This window comes from Sorex araneus, chromosome 11 (genome assembly GCF_027595985.1).
Source record: "Sorex araneus isolate mSorAra2 chromosome 11, mSorAra2.pri, whole genome shotgun sequence".
NCBI lineage: Eukaryota > Metazoa > Chordata > Mammalia > Eulipotyphla > Soricidae > Sorex > Sorex araneus.
Window position 1 is genome coordinate 12,600,060 of NC_073312.1, and position 19,631 is coordinate 12,619,690.

At 55.4% G+C, this 19,631-nt stretch overlaps 1 protein-coding gene across 8 annotated transcripts in view; it reads left to right on the top strand.

Moving 5' to 3' along the window:
• Positions 1–19,631, top strand: part of ABLIM1 (actin binding LIM protein 1) — a 302,737-nt gene that overhangs the window by 194,018 nt on the left and 89,088 nt on the right. For all 8 annotated transcript variants that reach the window (XM_055119610.1, XM_055119611.1, XM_055119609.1 and 5 more), the window contains one exon: positions 18,459–18,585. In XM_055119610.1, the coding sequence (XP_054975585.1) occupies positions 18,459–18,585 (127 nt within the window). The remainder of the gene's footprint in view (positions 1–18,458; positions 18,586–19,631) is intronic.

Here is a 19,631-nt window from a genome sequence, read left to right on the forward strand (position 1 = left end):
GCACCTATCCCCGCCACCATGATTCGTGACCAAAACCAGGAAGGTGTGGGTGTATGGAAACCTTCGCAGCGACCCGGGCCATGAGAAGCATCGCCTGCGTTTCAGGCTCAGCGCTGGACACCAAACCCTGACTTTTCTTTATAGTGTGTGTGTTTTTCGAGCCCACCCCTCCTGCATTCGGTGCCTCTAGTTGATGCATGAGGGAACAAGGATGACCCACTTTAGATTAGTACCTGGCGGTACTCAGAGGACCATATGGGGTGCTGGGAATTGAACCCGGGTCAGCCACATGCAAGGCAAATGCCCTCCCCGCTGTGCTATTGCTCCAACCCCCACAGGCTCTTCTTAATGTCGTCTATGTTTTCTTATTGATGTAGAGATTGAACGGAATATTTTTGTTTTATTTTTATCATTATTAGTTTGGTTTGGTTTCACTCTATTTGGGCCATGCCTGATGGTGCTCTGGGACCACGTCAGCCGTGGTGCTTGGAGATTGCTCCCAGAGTTGCTTATGGGACCTTAGGGTGCTGGGGATTGAACTTGGGGCTCCTTCACAAGCCTCAGAGCTGTCTTTCTGACCTGATGTTGCCTTCGTTTTGGAGACTTGTAGTTTTCTTCGTCCATGCGTGTTTGGGACCATGTTTGCCCATCACGACACTCACAAATTGTTTTTTTCCATTTTTATGACATTTTTGTACAAAACTTGTAATTCGCGTAAAAAAAGAAAAGAAAGAAATAGTCGCTGTCAGCGTGGACATGTTTCCCACTCACCTCCGAGCCTCCACCAGCGCCAGCTTCTCGAGGGAGTGGCCTCGGGACCGTTTCATTTCTCTCGGCTTCTGGAGCTGAAATCCTGTTCTCAGAGGGCGGCGTCAGTCAGAACATTTGTGTTTCCGAAAAGCACTTGTCTGCTTAGATGAGCCATCAAATGGCATGTATGGGGTCTGGGGGTGTGGGGCTGTGAGAAAAGGGATCTTTTCTCTACACACACAGACAGACGCACAATGCCCAAATGAGCAGGCTCGAAAATACTCTCGCAGGTTCTGAAATTCACTGCTGCAAAACCAGAAAAGACTTGATTGCTGTGCAAGAAATCTTTGGGGATCGCCCTACATTCTAAAACTCTCCTGGGACTTGGAGAGATAGCTCCGAGGGTAAGTGTGCTTGCCTTGCACACAGCCAGTCCAAACCCAGCTCTGCTGTATGGTCCCCCGAGCATAGCCAAGAGTGACTCCATGGCCCTGAGCATGGAGCCAGGAGTAAGCCCCGAGCATTGTTGGACTGTAGTTCAGACACACACACACACACACACACACACACACACACACACACACACACACACACACACACTCTCTCTCTCTCCCCAAAATATATGCTTATATCTTGGAAGTAGAAAGCTATTTTCTTACGTAATGGTTGTCATGGCTAGTCACATCATACTCTAAAAGCACATGGGGGCCGGAGCTTTAGTATAGTGGGTAAGGCTCTTGCTTTGAGTATGGCCGACCCGGGTTTGGTCACTGGCACTCATATGGTTCCCAAGCCCACTAGGAGTGATTCCTGAGTGCAGAGCCAGGACTAATCCCTGAGCACCACTGAGTGTGGCTCCCAAAACACATACACACAGAGAAAAAAAAAAAAACAATAAAGAAGAAAACAAAACAAAGCAAAACAAGTAAGTAAAAGCACACGGCTGTGTTCAGGAGCCACCGTGCTCTGCTGGGAGCTCACATACCCACTTCTGCGCTAATTCCTCCTCCATCTTTTGTGCGTTAGTTAATGATTGAGGACTTTGACCCCCGTAGGCGTTAAGGGGTGTTCTGCGTGGCCACCTAGAATGAAGGAACTTAGAGGCTGCTGTTCACGGTCCCCCTGTCCCTTCCACGGGGGTCTGGATTGTGTGTGGGTACGGCAGATTGACACAGTGAACACCCCACATAAACGCATCCCCACCCGTCTCCCTCCTCCATGGCGCCCGGGCACGCTCGTGTATTACAGCTGCTCGGGATCAGCTGGGGTGTCTGGGGACCGCTCTGCTTGGACAGGACGTTAATCACTTCAGATGAGAGCCGTGCGCTTGGTTTCAAAAGGGGAGATAAAGCGTCCAGTTATTTTACGTTTTTATTTTCGGGGGCCGTAGCTCTTAACTTTGCAAAGAGACGTTTCCTTGATTTTCCCGTCTCCTGCCAAAGCTCTCTTTGCAGCTTGAGTGGGATTTGCCTGCTGAGACCCTCGCAGCCGGGGGGGGGGGGGGGGGCGGAGGGTGGTCTGACCCGGAGTCTGGCGGCCTCGGCTGGCCCTGGCTCTGCTGCTTCCTTCAGTCTGTGGCTTTTCATCCTGCGTCTCTGCATCAGGGAGTCCGCCTGCTCCAGCCCTGTAGGGCGCCCAGAGGCAGGAGAGGAAACTGCTAGAAAGGGCCAGGGCGGGTCACCCAACAGGCTTTCCATGCCAAGGCCCAGGTTTGATCCCAGAAACCACATGGTCCCCCAAGAGTCGAGCTGGGAGCCGTGCCAGGTGTGGGACTTTCAAAATAAAAGTGCTGTATGAAACAATGAAACAATGACTTACAAAACTGTATCAGGAAACAGTAACAAAGCAAGGACTTGTTTGCTTGTTGATTTCTGAATTTTGGGGTAAGACTTCCCTTTTTTTTTTTTTTGCTCTTTTTTTTTTGCTGCTTTTTTTTTTTTTTTTGCTCCCCTCCTTACAAAACCCACCTTTCTCTCCTCATTTGACATCTTTCACCAAGATAAAAACCCCAAAGATAGGAATACAGGGATATTTATGGCCCAGTGTCGGAGCTTTGACCCATAGTGATGTGATTTACAGCCAGCCCCACCCCCTTCCTTAGACGCTTTCTTCTGCAGGACAGGATGGCAGAGAACTACTCAGGCATATAGGTCCCCGCTGTGCAATCTTGAGAACCCGATCACTCTGTTTCTCAGTTTCTTTGCCTGTATAATGGGAAACATTTCCTTTGTCAATGGGTTATCATGTGAATTCACACAAGTAAAGTTCGTAAGAGAGTCATGAAAAATTAAGTGCTGATAAGTTGACCATTATTCTTTAAGGAAGATATAAGACCTGTCACTGTCACTGTCACTGTCATCCCGTTGCTCATTGATTTGCTCGAGCGGGCACCAGTAACTTCTTCGTCTTGAGACTTGTTGTTACTGTTCTTGGCATATCGAATACGCCACGGGTAGCTTGCCAGGCTCTGCCTTGCGGACGAGATACTCTCGGTAGCTTGCCGGGCTCTCTGAGAGGGGCGGAGGAATCGAATTCGGGTCGGCCACGTGCAAGGCAAATGCCATACTGCTGTGCCATCGCTCCAGCCCAAGGAAGTTATAAGACCTAGTTAGAGATGTTCAGAATCCAAAAGGAAGGAAGGACCCTGGGAAGACCGTGCTTCACCAGAGCACAGACTTTGCACACAGAACACCTGGGTTCAGTTTGCAGCAGGAACCCCAGGCCGGCACCCCCAGGAGAAGCTTTCCAGCAGTGCCAGGTGTGCCTCCCCCCCTCAAAAAAAAAAGTCATCCCTGGGTTAGGATCTGCTTCCTTCATCCTCACCATGTGGCCTTGTAGTGCCTGAATTTCAGATCCGCAGTCGTGGGGAGACCAAGTCCACACACGATCATGCAAAAGCAAAGGAGCTGTATTGCCAGCTCGTGCTAGGGTCCATGTGTCACCCCATGCAGTGGAGTCTTGACAAGGACCCTGACTCCAAGTCACAAGCGGTCTATGTAGCTTTCAAGGCTGAGCAACTACTATGGTGACAGTGATCAAGCAACAGTGGTCAGTGATGCGTCAACATTTGACAAGTTAGCCAATTTGTGGTTGTTCCAAAAAAATGGACACAGTGACCCCTCGTGACCAGTCAGATGAGCGAGCAGCTCTTTGGGCAGGTTACTCAACTGGGAGCTTACCAGCAATTGCAAGTTCAGTTTCTGGGAAACAGAAACTGAGGCCTCGTCAAAAGTTAATGTTAGCTGTGGCCTGTCATGGCGTCAGTTTTGTCCTCACAGCCTTGGGCAGGGTTCTCTGGGCCAGGGGTCTCCACTCTGGCCCGGCAGCGGGGAAGCTCGGCTCTCAAGAGTCATCTTGTGTATCATCCCCCGAGCTTCGGCCTGGGAAGACAGTCCCGCCTGAGATGGTGTGAGTGTGAAGCAGGGGAGCCCGAACAGGGCAGAGGCTTCTTTTTTGTTGACTGAGTCCTAAGAAGTGAAGTTGGGAAGATAGAAGGAGAAGTCTGGGTGTGTCCTGAGGAGTTTGGGATATGACACTCTCAAGGATAGTTTCGAACCCACAGGATGACCCAATGGCTATCATGTTCTAGAAAGATGAAGGCAGTCACAGGGGTCGTGGGGTGCAGAATCAGTGATTTGGGATCAGTGACCGGAGTTAGAGAGACCTCTGTGAGTACAGGTAATGGTATAAAATAGGGACCTCAATGCGTGTCGTCAGAGAACCAGAGGAGGTGCCACCCCAGGACCCGCCGAACCTCTCTCTGAGCACCTGCCGTTTCCGGCACCAGCCAACTTCATCATCACACAGCGATTACGATGAATCACTCTGATGCGTTTGTTATGGCAGCGAAAAGACAGGAGCGGTGCATCAACCACGGCCTTTTAATCATTCTGATGTCCGTGTCCTTTGCCGAGAGAATTCACTCATTCCGACGCTGTTGCCGTCGTCTCTTCTGCAAGGTTCAGCGCCTCGAGCCAGAAAGCATCGCCCCGAAAGGGATTTGGGGCCCTTCCTCACTGTCTCTAAGCAGGGCTCGTTGTAATCTTCGTTTCTTAAAGTGCACTTCAGCCTCACTGCACAGCAATATAAAACTGACTGAAAAGGAGAGAGCGAGCCACGTTTGCCGAAACCCCATCTCCGAGAGACTGTCCTTCTGGAGTTGGCTATGCCCTCCCTGCGGGGCACTGCTCTGGTGCCTGTGTACACGAACCGTCCAGCGTAGCGTCTTCCCCTGACAGCTAGTTCTTGTGTTTTCTCTTCAAAAATCATTGACTCTTCAGAAATCATTGACTCTGGCATGTTAGTCACGAGGTCAAAAGTCCTTAGATTTGTGGAGGCCCCTTGGCAACAGGGAAGTTCACTTTTGTCCTGGCCAAAAGTGTGCTATGCACTTCTCTTTTGATGCTTTAAATCTTAGTCCTGATTTTGAGGGTTGTGGGGGGCTGTCTCTCAGGTGATGCTCAAAGGGGCCTGGGACCACCCTCGGAAATGCTCAACAACCAGGCTGGTGGTTTGTTATCAGGCCCTGCTTCAGCCCTGTGAGTGTCGGGACCCCCAGGCCCACGCAGTACTGCTCTGGGGGGGTTCTAGACCCACCGCAGAGGTGCTCAGGGGCCCTCCAAGCCCATCCCAGCAGTACTCAGGTGTGGGGAGGGGCAATTCGTGCAGTGCCGTGGACCAAACCCAGATTATTTTGCCCGAGCTGTACAATCTCCCCATTGGTTCTCTGGATAATTCTCTCTCTGAGTAGCTAAAGAGCTACCTCCTGGCTAGGGCTGCGGAGGGGCACCTTAGACTAGCACTGAGCACCTCGTGAGAACACAAATGTCCATCCAGGGGTGACAAGGTAGCACCTGGCCGAGCCTGGGAGGGAGTAAGCTCAGCCCGGGCCCCGGTGAGTGGTGTCTGTAGTCGGTATGAAGGTGATTCATGGTTTTGTACAATCTCATAGGTAGGGCGGGGGCATGGGAGGAAAAGCTCATTGGGTGTGCGTAACTCGAATTTTTCTCACCTTATTGAAAAGCTCCCCCGTATTTAATTAGGTGGCATGTGTCTATTTGAAGAAATCACCTTTTTTTTGTTTGTTTGTTTTAATCTTTGAGGAAGAGTCATGGACTATTTCTCCCTATTTCCAGTGTGAAATTGGAGCATTTCACCGGGGAGCATTTAGACTGTAACCAGATACCCCTGCAGAGAGACTCAGGTCTCTTGTAGAGAGAGACCTCCAGACTCGGATTTTTCAAACTGAAAGATCTCGGTGTCAGTCATACGGGTCCCAGAGTGACACAGCTTTGGAACAGGAGCCTCCGTGGCCTCTGTTCACTGTCGCGAGCAAGGAAGGGAAGATCCTGCTTTTAGGCAGCGGCTGCAGCTACTGGGCGTGAGAGCTTCTGCAGGATGGAACGTGCGTGGCTTATTTTCTTCATTTGTTGTTTTCATGTCGCTCACTATGTCCCTTGGGCAGAAAGACCCGTGCCATAGGCTTCTTCACACCAGAGCCGAAAACTTAGTGATGGGGACAGCAGGCTAAGCCATGCACAGTGAGCCAAGCAGAGGTCACTACGTGTCTACATCTCTATGACTTCGGAATGAAGCTTGAGAAATTGGGCTCCGTGGTGGTCTCTGGGCAGGGTTGGAATGAGAGGTGGGACGCTGGGACACATAGGAAGGAAAACCCCAAAGTAAATAAAGAAGAAAATAAAGTGAAGTGGGAACAGTAGTACAGCAGGTAGGGCGTTAGCCTTGCGAGCAGCCAACCTGGGTTCACTCTCTGGCATCCCATACAGTTCTCTGAGCACCACGAGGAGTGACCCCCGAGTGCAGAGCCAAGAGTAGGCCTTGAAGACTGCCGGGTGTGACCCCAAAATGCAAAAGGAGAAAAAAAGAGAAAAGAAGAAGAGAATGGTAGTCTTACAAAATAAAAAAAAAAAAAATGAGAGCACAGTTCCAGACGGAAATCCCATGCAGTTTGACCCTGCAGTGACCTTGGATCGCGTGCGTGTGAGGTGGCTGGTCACAGAAAAGTCCTGAAACTGCCATTCTGTCCCTTCTTCCCGTCAGTCACTGGGATAGGACACGAGCCGGCGTGGACCTGAGCGCCAAATCTGAACCAGTGACGTAGAACAAAAATATGATTTCCTCTTGGCAGGACCCCGTGGGTGCTGGGTGACCGAGCCAGTTAAAGATTTGTCCTGAAACCACCAGCAGATTAATGTTTACGGCAAAGTCAGAGAAACTGGGGCAAAGGCAAACCCTCCTGGCACATTTACTTGAAATCAAATTGAAGTTCCTACAACATTCAGTGGAACCCTTCCCAAGAGAGCACTTTGGGATAACCCCCAGCGAACTGCAAGCCCTCCCTCTTGTCTGGGTCCGTTGTGCTGCCCGAAGCAAGCTCCTCCCCGTTCTGCACCACTCACTGCTCATGCCTGCTCCAGCCACTGGTGCTCCCAGACTGCGTCCAGTTTCCATGCATTGGCTTCATCTGGGCCTTTCCTGCAGCGGGAACCAGACACGCAGCCTCTTGTTTCCAGCCCCTTCCACGTGGTGTCCGAGTCTGCGGCCGCGTCCATCAGAGCCCCGTGCTGTCACACAGTCACGGCCCCTATGCCCCCCCACACACACAGTCACGACCCCCACGGCCCCCACAGCCCCCACTTGCGTGTCGGTGCCTTTGCACCTGTTGGCTCTAGCCCTGCCGTGAGCAGGCAGGGGGAGAGGATAAACTTGAATCTCTTTCTTTCACGGGGTTTGGGGGCAGCTCAGAGAAAGGGGTTACTAAGGATAAGCCCCAGTCTTGGAAGCTCTGACTGCCGACGCTCCAAAGTTCCCCCCAAAACCCGTGGGACTGGTGAGGCCAGCGTGGCAGGCAGGGCACAGGTGGCATGCGCTGCCCAGGGGGTGTGCAGTTGGCAGCCTGCCTAGGCTCTCTGCCTACGTCCTTCCTTGCTGCTTTCCTGCTTCCTTTTCCCGTGAGGCCTCTCTTCCTACCCCCTGGCCCCTGGCTGCACACTCGGGGCTCCTGGTGGAGGGAAGGGAATGTGCCATGCGGGGAGCTCAGGCTCTGCACTCCAGACCACTGGCCTGGTCTCCCTGCAGAAGTGGGGGAGCAGGGCTGCGCTGGGTAGTACAGTGGGGAGGGTGCTGGCCTTGCACTTGGCCGACCCAAGGTCTGTCCCCAGCATCCCAGAGGGTCCCCCCACGCCCGTCTGCCAGGAGTGAGTCCTGAATGCAGGGCCAGGAGTAAGCCCGAGCACTGCTGGGTGTGACCCCCCCCACCCAAACAAGCAGAAAACAAGAGGTATAGCCACGGGGGGTGTCCCACACTGTTTACAGGGCACGTCTGGGTGCCTCATTGGAAGCAGCTGGGAAGCCACACAGGCCCGAGGGTATGAGCAAGCCCATACCCCACCCTAGGGCAGGTCCACCCTGGGTCAGCACGCACGGGCGCTAGAGCTGGTGCCTGAATCTTTCACCCCTGGAGGGTAGGAATCCAGGCACTTCAGGCTGCTGGGGGCCAGTAGCTGTTCTGGGAGAGCCCTAGGGTCTGGGGTGCTGGCTTGACCCCCCACTCACTGTTCTTCCCATCTCCAGCCCCTGGAGGGAAAGACCCTCTGCTCCCTGTCCCAGTGCTCTTCTTAGTCCAGGGCGAGTCCAGCTCTTGCTCTGGGTGGATGTTGGTGACACTGGCCTCGTCAGAGAGAGGATGCTGGGCACTCCAGGGGCCGGAAGGAGCCCCAGAGTGCTGGAAGGGCCTGGAACACAGTGGTCCTCTGGACCCCCGAGGCTCCCCTCCCCCAAGGAACCTGGTGAAGTTGTTCCTGGGGAATTTTGAAGCTGCAAGTGTGCACGGAAGGGTCACAGCCTGGTTCCCTGTGTATTTGCTCTTCTCTCAGCTAGTTGTGCAAGGGCGGGCGTGGACACATGTCAGGCTAGCCCCCCAAAAAGGAATAAGTGGAAGAGAAGAGTCATGTATGATGCTAACATTTTTATTCGACACTAAATATATATATATATACATATATATATATATATATATACATATATATATATGTTATTCCAGGAAATACAGGCTAATTGCTTTTATTTGTCAGTGGAGGGATACTGCTAAGAGAGACATTTGAGTGCCGGAGGGAGAGCCCCGGGGCGGAGGCACTTCCTTGCATGTGGCCAGCCCCAGTTCGAATCCCCAGCTGCCCCGGGCACGCCAGGCCTGAGCAGGGTCCATCAGACCTGCAGCCTTGGGCTCAGCACTGTGGGGAGGCCACTGCTAAGAGTAAGGAGAGTTGCCATCAGATTTCCAGGCTGAGGAAAGGGCTGGGGCCGTGGGTCGGTGCCGGAGCTCATGTGCTGCCTCTGGCTTCCAGCCCCAGTGTTGTGGAACGGAAGAAGCCGTGGAGGGCAGGAACGAGGCTCCAGTGTCTGACGCTGCTATTTAGGACTTTGAAACCACCGCCCGGAGCCTGGCCTCCACTCCTCCCCACCCCAAACAGCCCCCCCTCCCCGGCGAAGCTCTCGAGGCTCTGTTGCTATGAGGCCGTGAAGGTTTGTTTGTGCGCAGCAATTGTTTTCCAGAGACCCGGGAAGCTTCCCTTAACATAGCAGGGCGGAGGCCAGCCTGGCTTGCACCGAGCCTCGCGTAGCTGTCCAGCCGGCCGGGCCAGCGGGGCAGCCGGGGAGGGTCAGGGGTCCGGGAGAGACGGCGGGGTCAAGGTGGGTGTCCAGGCAGCTCGCAAACCCTTTCAAGTAAGTCTGGGCTGCTGGTGGGTGTGTTGTGGTTTTGCGCTGTCAGTTACTGATGGCGCAGCCTGGAAACACTCATCACCGCCGGGGGCCCCTCGGGCCCCCAGTGTCTGTCTGGTGGCCTCGTATCGCCTTCATGACTCACAGCAGCACGGAACTTCAGAGCCCAGAGCAGTCGGCCTTGAAGACGCGGTCCTTCCACGGGGCCACCAGCACAGCCGCCTCCCGGTCCTGTGCTGGCCCCCGTCCTGGTGGCCATTACTGCCATGTGCTGAAACGGGAAGGTGTGGGCTTATGTCAGTCACTTGGTTCACGGAGGCGGGACAACCCCTGCAGCGATGCGGGGGAGTACTCTCAGCACAGTGCTCAGGGACCAGGTGGTGCTGGGGATGGAAGCCAGGACTCCCACGGGCACAGAGTGGTCTCCAGGCCTTGGTGCCAGATCCCAGGCCCTGAATTTGTTTCAGAGATGCCCATTGGAGGCAGGGATGTGGCCCAGTTCGTCGGGGTAGGGAGGTGGAGGGGAGAAATGCAAGGCTCACACAAGTGAGGCTCTGAGTTCTATCCCTGAAGCGCACCTCCCCTTTACCCAAAACACACACACACACACACACATACATGCACATATGGACATACATGCACACAACACACACTCAAACATATGCACACATGAACAAGCATGAACATGCACGCATATATACACACTAATGCATGCACACACATGCTTCCACACACACATGAGCACATGCTCTCACCGATCAATATATGTCAACCTATAGTTTTCTGACTTGGGACCAGATGACACTGAACAACTCAGAAAAAAAGCAGTGAATATTTGCCAGCGTCCCCTGGCGAGGGAGTGATGTGGCCTTTTCCGGCAGGGAGAGCTGCCAGAGACCCACCTCCCGGAACGCCCAGAGGCGTCTCACCGGAGGCCGGGCCTTGTGGCGGAAACCCTAAGGGACGCGGGGATGGTTTCAGTCCATGGGCTGCAAATGTTGACCAGGGCTGGCCGCAGGCCACCAGGACACCCGGGTCCATCATGGGCTCGCGTGGTGAGAGGGACCGTTGGCACGTCGACCCGGTGGGACTCTGGGAGCCCAGCAGCTGGGAGCCTGTGCTGAGTCCAGGGGACCGTCCCTGAGGGTGATCCCCCCAGTCAGACTCGCCATGACACCCACATTCAGGCCTCCTTTCCCTGGGCAATACTTTCTCTCCCTGGGGGGCGGGACACGTGCTCCCGGAACATTCTACCTTTGTCCCCGAGATGGCGCGGAAGCCGTGACCTGTGGGTGCAGCTGAGCGCCCCGATCAGATGTCATTAAATTCCAGACCTCCGGTCACCCTGCCTCCTCTTCAATGGGGGTTTTGTTTCGGCGGCAGCCCCGTGGCTTGGCTGCGGGCCAGGGCTGAAGTGCCTCTATTAGCAGTCCATTAAGAGCACGCCACGTGAATATTTTTAGGGTCTCCAAAGTCTCATTCCACTTTCTATTAATAACAAGCCACACGTGAAATGATTCGTTTTCTATTTTTCACCCACATGCATAGCCACGGCCACGGAGGTGCTAATCTCCGTTGAGGATGACAAATCCTACTTCTTTTCATCGTCGTGATTATTCTTTGCAGAAAGAATTCCAGGGAAAGCTCGAATTTCCTGACACTTAGGTGGGCCTATTCAGTTCAATACTGAAACTGGATGTTTTTTTTTTAATTCTGAGTTTGTCAGTGTTTACAGTCAAGGAAGAAATCACTGTGAAGAGTCAGAATCCACGTGGCCCTCTCAGAGCCTCTGAGTGTCTTGGCACGCGTGGATCACATGAGTGAACCCTCGCTCACTCTTAGGGCTCATATTGTTTGAAGTGTTGTTGCCCCCTGCCAAAAAAAAAAGTTTTTTTTAAGAATAAAACACCATTCCTGGGATCCTCGTGTTGGGCTCCACAATAGCTGCTTTTTTTTTTTTTTTTTTTTGCTTTTTGGGTCACACCAGTGATGCTCAGAGGTAACTTCTGGCTCCGCACTCAGGAATTACCCGGCGGTGCTCGGGGGCCCATATGGGATGCTGGGACTTGAATCCAGGTGGGCCTCGTGCAGGGCAAACGCCCTCCCCACTGTGCTATCGCTCCAGCCCCCACGACAATGATGCTGGCTTTGCCTTTGGACAGAGGAGGAGGGAACACCCGGGAAAGCCAACCCCGGTTACAGTTCAAACCCAGAGGAAGGAACGGGGCTGGGGAGAGAGCTCAGAGGCCGAGACCCCAGGTTCATTCAAGCCCTGGTACCTCACGACCCCTTGGGTACTGCAGGGACTAGCCCTGGTGGCCCCAGAAGCACTGCCCCCTGGACTGAGCATCGAAGCAGCCGTCCAGGTCACCAGGTACTGCCGGGAGCCACAGGGGCTGTGCAGACACATTTCCGGGCTGCTCAGAGCAGGTCCCCGCCCGGCGCCTTCCACACATGCCTCTGACCTGCCCCCAGCAGGGTCCGTGCAGACGAGGAGTTGATGCTTTGCATCCTTCGCTCCCTGTAGCCTCTCTCGGTCCCGTGTCCGGGCGCTTGCAGGTCATCTCTGTCCTGGGGACCGTAGGGAGCCCCGAGGGTTTGGACGGAGACGGTGGTACCCGGCCTGAGCGTGGCAGCTGGTCTGGCCTTGGGTCCTCACAGCTGCCCCGCAGGGATGGCTCATCTCTGCATCTGCCGCTGTGAAGAGACCAACGCCCCGAGCTTCCCTGCGGGGCGCGCGCCCTCTCCTCTGGGACCTGCTGGAACTCGAGGCCAAGGCTCGTGGTCCCCAGGTCCTCCACCGCTGTGGTTTGTCTCTAGGGAAAGCCCAACCCAAGTTCTGTCCTGTTGTTCTGTGTCACCCTCTATCGGAGCCCTAACCCTCCACTCCCCCGGGACGTGTCGCCGGCCCATGCGTAGGTGGCTGGTCCCTTTGGGTTCTTCGGGAGTTCCGTTCAAACGGCTGCCTTTGTTGTGGTGGTCGTTTTTTAATTGAGATACACAGTCGGAGTGGTCATGATGGGGTTTCAGTCACACGGCACTCCAACACCTGTCCCTTCACCACTGTCCATTTCCCACCACCGGTGTCCCCAATTTTCCTTCCCGGTGCCCCCGGCCTCTATGGCAGGCGCTTTTCTTCTCTCTGCCCTGCCCTGTGCCCCGGAGATCAAACGGGGGAGGCCAGCCCCCGTCCACCCCCAGCTCCGCTCCTTCCCCTGAGTTCCACCAGGCGTGAGCTCAGACCACTCGAACAGAAACCCTCTCGCCTGTATCCACGTTGGGCTCCTCCAGGTACCTCCTTACCAGCTCAGACCGCGTCAAACTAGAAAGCTGCGGATGCAAACGGGGTGAGGGGGCAGCCCCTTCTCCTTCCTGCCCTGGGAAGGGGGGTCCTGGAGGTCCAGGCAGGGGGTCCTCGCTGGCTGCCTGGCCACACTTCTCTCTCGGCAGGCAGCACTGGCTGGAGACGTGTTTATGGGACACTGAATTTCTCCTCCAAAAGTTGTCTTCTTTTTCCTTTTCTTTTCTGTGAATGCTTGTGCTTTGTTTTTGTTTTGCTTTGCTTTAAGTCATCATGAAAACGCCAAGTTGTTCCTGATTGGGTTTCGGGTATACAATGTTTCAACACTGATCCCCTCATCGGTTCGCACCGCCCTCCACCAGCTCCCCCAAAGAACCCCGTTTGCCTCCCTCCCACAGGCTGCTTCTCTGAAAGACGCTTTTTCAGTGTTTGATAAGTTTCCGCCCTGTGGCTTACAGGACGGCCACTGCTGGGGTTTCCCCCACGACACTTTGCCACCTTTCAGCACCACCTCCTCCACCCGGCTGACCTTCCCTCCACCACAGGAGCTGCCCCCTCCCCGCCCTGCCCCCCCAACCCCCCAAGTGGCATGCTTCCTGCTAAAGACCCATGACCGGTTCTCGCGGTCTTCATTTCCACTGTCTCTCTCTGGGCATCCATCCTGTTTCTGTATCCCCCCACCCGAGAGATCATTCCATGCCCGCCTCTCTCCCTCGGACTCCACCCAGACAGCCCTCCGGGTCCCTCTGCATAGCAGCAAGTGGCATCACTTTATCTTTTGCTCGGGCCGAGCCAAAGGCGCCGTTCCCGATGGATCTGCTGCACCCACCCTCCTCTCCCGCCTCCCGGCCTCGGGTCCTGCCACCTGGGGTGTTTGGTACCTGGGGCAGCTCTGGCCGTCATCCACCTGCCCTCCCGGGTCTCTGCCCTCCCCCCTGCATTCCAACATCTTTCAACTTAGGGCCCTCGTTCAGGACTCTGCAGCAGCATGTGGGCCTCGGGAAAGGCAGGGGACCCTTCCGGCAGGGGGCTCCTGCACCCCGTCCTCTACAGAGGGAGTCGGGCCGCAGGGCTGAGATGGGGTAGACGCGGGCTGGGTAAACCCTGCAGCACGGTCCTGGCAACCTGCTCGAGACGGGCTCCTGTTCCCCACGGCGTTCCCCTCTGCGTCGCAGTTCCGAGTACGAAGGCCCGTGAGGCGTAGCCCCCGTCTTCTGGAAGCTTTGCGCCCTGCTCGGTGGCTTCTCCCAAGGGCAGTCACGGCTCTCCATGGGGCCTTAGGGTGCAGGCGTCAGAGACCCCAGGGGCGTGGGGACGAGGCGGGGACGTTTCACCGCGAAGCTCTCTGGCTTTCTCTTCTCCACCTGCCTCTGTCCGGCTGCTCAAGGGGAATTTCTCGGAAGTGCGGGTTTGGGGAATCGCAGGCCCTTCGTTGCTACCCCGTGGGGATGTCTTCCTAGCCAGGGAACCCCCATTTCCTTCCTGAAAGCCATCTGTCACCTTCCACTGAGCTACGAGTGAAGCCCAGGTGCCGGGCCCCGCGCCAGTAGGGAGCAGCAGGGCTCAGAGCAGCCCCGGGCTCAAGGGCATGTCCGTGTGTGGGCACCCGATGACGTGGCCGTAGAACCAGGTGTGCGTGTCCGTCACTGATCTTGGTCGGGGGGCGGCCGGGTCTCTGCTTGGCTTCCGGGGGGCCGGGGCTTGGCCCGGCTGCGTTTGCCCCTTTCCGCGTCAGCTCCTCATGTTTCCTGGAGAGAAAATGCTGGCGAGGTGCTGGAAGGGGCGATTTCCTTCCCACGGCTCCAACCGCCGCCTCTTTCTGATTTAATAACGCCGGTGCCAATCACCAGCTTTCTATATTTACCAGCAGCTGCTCCAGTGATGTGGAAACAATTTTCTCAGCAGCTGAAGAGCACAAAGCTGGAGAGTGGGACACTTTGTTCCTTACGAAAGAGCCGGGTTGGAACGAGCAGCGGGCGGGGAGGGCGCGGCAGCCCGGCCCGTCTCTCCGTCTCGGCATCTTCCCCGCGTGGTCCAGCGTGATGACGGCAGGTGGGAGTGGAGCGTGGGGTTTGGTCCTGGCAGGCAAGAACGGGCTGCCTGAGCAGAACGTCCCAGACTGCTTTGGGTCATGCTCTGGGGCCAGTGTTGCTGGTGGCTCCTTTGATCTGGGGTGCAGCCCCCCCACCTCCTTCCAGCTTGTTCACCTGCAGGCTGGCTCTGGGCACTCAGCTTTCGGGAATGCATCTCTCTCAGCGGTGATCTTCCTCCTTTTTCTCACCCCCCGCAGAGGGGTCCACAGACCAGCACATCTCCCCCCACGGCTGCAGATGGGTGGTTTGCAACCTTCCCACACCCGTGAGCTGGCCTGGTTCCAGGTACCGGCCGCTGAAGAGCACTTTTCTAGAACGTCCCGGGGCACTGAGGGACCAGGGGATCAGAGAGGACGTTCGGGCACCCGTCTGGCCCTCCGCTTCCCTCTGAGCTCTGGCCACGGCCGGGTTCAAAAAGGGATCAGAGAACCCACTGGGGGTACCGGGAATGGGGGTACACCCAGAGGATAGATGTCCCAGGCTCTGAGGGTGGGTGGACCACCTCCGGCCGGGCCTGTCCCCTTGCTCCCAGCTGGGAGGGGACGGTTCTGAAGAAAGGAACCAGGGTCCCAGAGGGCCCTGGCTCTGCTGTTTCTCCAGCTCAGCGCTTTGCAGCTCTGGACGCCAGCACCTCTGTCACCAACACACCCCCCACGCCCCAACCCCAACCCCAGACCTGAAAAGCTGCCTCTCACGTTTCTTTCTTGCTTGAGGAATCCGACTCCCGGTCTTTTCTTCACGATTTTAAATCTTTGCTGCCACCTAGTGGCTGTGGTCTGGCCAACGGCATGAAAACCACGCTGAGTTCAATTTAGATCAACCCGTTTCATCTCCTATTCATACTGCGCTCCCAGCCTCTGCAAAATGTATATGTAAATAGATAACATGGGATTCCACTTTACTCATTTTTTTTCTTTTTGAGAGGCCACACATGGCGCTTAGCAGGGCCTGACTCTGTTCAGGGACCCTTCCTGATAGGGCTCAGGGAACCTCGTGGGGTGCCAAGGATCAAACCTCAGTCATCTGCATGCAAAGCAAGTGCCTTCCTTGCTGTACTGTTATTTTTGGCCATCATTTTTAATCTTCATAGTAAATTGCCAGCCATGGGGTCCCCTTTATAAGATGGGGGACTGGGGGGATGCTAGGATACCTGTAAATCCCAGCTTTCTAAAATCATGCAAGGGACCAAAGAAATAGCACAATAGGTAGGACATTTGCCTTGCAACCATCCTGGGTTAATTTCCTGGTGCCATACATGGTCCCCTGAGTACAGAGACAAGAGTAAGTCCTGAGCACTGCTGGGTATGGCCCAGAAACCAAGCAAAATTAAAAAAAAAAAAACATGCAAAGGTCAAGAAGAGAACTCAGGCTTGGGACAGAGTGATAGTGGGAGGTTCTATCCCCAGCTTCCCATGTGGTCCCTCGAGTGCCGCTAGGAGTAATTCCTGAGCTCAGATCCAGGAGTAACCCCTGAGCATGGTCAAGTGTGACCCCAAAATCCCTTCTTCCCCAAAAAAGGAGAGAACTCAGGCTTGATGCTCTCTTTTGGATGACAGTATGCTTTTGTCTAGGGTGGCACTTCTAACTTGGTGAAAGGCTCCAAGCTCAATCCACAGAGCGACTGGTGATGTCCCCTATACAAAAAATGATTTTTAAACCATGTAACAATTTGACTTATAATACATACAGAAATTGTAATCTGCAATATTCATACTATATGATACCTGTTTTAACTTTATAGAAATGCATTTGCTCCGTTGTTTGACTCTCATAGGAAAAAAGCCATTCAAGTAGCAGAGAATATCAAGTTCCACCTTCACAGGGGATGGGGGGAAGTTCCTAAGATTTCTTTTCAAGAAATTGTCCATGAAGGGCTGGAGCAATAGCACAGCGGGTAGGGCGTTTGATTCCCAGCATCCCATATGGTCCCCTGAGCACTGCCGGGAGTTAATTCCTGAGTGCATGAGCCAGGAGTAACCCCTGTGCATCGCCGGGTGTGAGCCAGAAAGCGAAAGAAAGAAAGAGAGAAAGAAAGAAAGAAAGAAAGAAAGAAAGAAAGAAAGAAAGAAAGAAAGAAAGAAAGAAAGAAAGAAAGAAAGAAAGAAAGAAGTTGTCCGTGGAGGGGCCAGAGAGGTAGCACAGTGGGCAGGGAGCCTGCCCTGCACATCGCCAGCCTGAGTTTGATCCCCGGCATCCCATGTGGCTTTTCCCCACCAAATCTTGCCAGAAGTGAGCACAGAGCCAGGAAGAAGCCTTGAGAAACGCTGAGTCTTATGGCCACAGCAATATTGCTTTGAAGCCCTCGTGATGGGGAGCAGGGGATGGACCCCCAGGGGTCCCTGCTGCCCTGCAAGGTAACAAACCTTTATCAGGGGAAGAACAAGCCCAGCCCAGGTGACTGACCCACAAGGACTTGCTGAGCGGGGGTTCAGAACCAGAACCCAGCATCTCTACGGGGCTAGGGGCTCTCTCCCTTATCTATCCACTTTGTACAAGTCCTCCCAGTGAGAGAAGTCAGCCCTGGAATCACGGAGTCAAGCGTGAGTTCACTCAGTGATGGTTGGGAGGGATCACTCTGAATGGGAGATGCTCTCCCAAAGAGGACAAGGGACCAAACAGGATGGCCTCTCAGTATCTGTTTTGCAAACCGTAATGCCCAAAGGAGGGAAGAGAGAGAGACAGAGAGACAGAGACAGAGACGGAGAGAGAAGACACCAGTTCAAGTTCCTGCCCCAAAGACAGGCTGTGGGGAAGGCGACAGGAGAGATATGAGGGACAGTGGTGGTAGGAAATGTGCACTGGTGGAGGGATGGGTGTTGGAACATTGCATGACAGAAGCTCAGTCATGAAAGCTTTGTAACGATCTCATGGTGATTCAATTTTAAAAAATAAAATAGTTCCAATAATATTTTTAAAAAGAGAGCAAGTTCTCTGATGATCGTGAATCCGGGCAGGTCTGGTGTAGGCTGATAAAGAAGGCGCACTGCCTCGGTAGGCAAGTGCTCCAGAAACCATGGATGGAGGGTCAGGGGGCCTCAGCACGCCTTGGCTGGGCTCCCCGACCCCAATTAATAAAGGCCCGTGAGAACATCCTTAAAAATCACAGACTGGGGGCTGGAGCGATAGCACAGCGGGTAGGGTGTTTGCCTTGCATGCAGTCGACCTGGGTTCGATTCCCAGCATCCCATATGGTCCCCCGAGCACCGCCAGGAGTCATTCCTGAGTGCAGAGCCAGGAGTAACCCCTGTGCATCACCAGGTGTGACCCAGAAAAAAAAAAAAATCACAGATTGTCGTTACAGTCTCTGGGCCCACTGGAGCCCAGCGGGTGTCGGACCCCTTCACCCCTCGAAGACGTGCAGATGAAGGGTGTCCATCCCCTGGGACCTGCAGGGGCTCCAGACGTTCCCACACTGTGCAGCCCGGGGCCTGGGACCCGCCGGGCAAGGTGTGGCGTCCGCAGAGACGGGCAGGCCGCAGCCGTGACCGGGAGGGAAGCACAGCTGGCCGGCCGGCCCCGAGGGCGCGTCCAAACGGCCGCAGAGTAACCCCTGTCTCTTCTCTCTCTCCTAGACTGTGCGGGCTGCGGCCGAGACATCAAGAACGGGCAGGCCCTGCTGGCGCTGGACAAGCAGTGGCACCTGGGCTGCTTCAAGTGCAGGTCGTGCGGGAAGGTGCTCACCGGGGAGTACATCAGCAAGTAAGCCGGCCCCGCGGCCCCCAGCTCAGGGGCCACTCCGTGATCTGACATTTTTTTTTTGGAGGGGGGAGTTTTGGAGGGGTGGGGGGTGGGGTGGTCACTCCCAGCAGTGGTTGGGGACCATATACACTGCCAGGGGTGGAACTCGGGGCTCCTGTCAGCCAAGCATGTCCTCAAACCTTTGAGCACTGCCCCAGGCCCAAGCTTCTATTTTGCGCTTCACTTCCGGTGTGGGGGTGGGCTTGGGGGTCGAGGTGCCGCTGCTGGGACTCAGGGCAGCGCCTCTGCCGGAAGCCTGTGTCAGGGCCCCACCAGCTGCTCGGGCCCTCGAGGGACGTGGGGGACCTTTGCTGTCCTGCTGTGTGGCCGCCGACCAAGCATACAGGAGTTTTACCCTCATTCCTTTTCTTCCTCTTCCTTCATGGGACAAGTCAGCTTTTGTCCCTCTTCCAGGCCTGAGGACAGCCGCAGGCCTCCTCTCCGTCCTCAGGACTCACACGCACTGCGGGGTGCAGACACGGCACCCCTCCTCCACACGGTAGCTTGCCCAGGGCCGGGCTGCAGGGGGTGGCGGGGGTGGCACTGGCTTGCCTGTGGACCCGGTGAGGTTCCAGTCCACAGAGCTCGACGGGGCTTCCCTGGGAGGGAGGTGAGGGGCGTGAGCAGGAGGGGAAACCTCCATTCCAGCTTTCCAAACCGTTCCCCCAGCCGGGGGACTGGCTCCGAGAGTCGGGAAAATCAGTTGGCAGATCCGGTGAGCCCAGAGGCGGCCGGCGCCCCGCCCCTACCGAGCCCCTCCGAGGAGAAGGTGGGGGAGCGAGAGGAAGCCGTGCCGGGCAGAGGGGCTTGGTGGACAGCTGGACACCGTGGCCGCAGAGAATCAGGGGGTGGGTCTCTGGGTCTCTGTCGGCCAGGGGGTGCCTGTGGGGGCCAGTGGGTGAACAGTGGCAGCACCACTCACGCCCCTGCGGGCTGGCCGTGGAGGAGGATGGCGCCAGGCTCGGGGGGGTGAGGGGAGGGCGGCCAAGGGGCTGGTGGCCACTGTG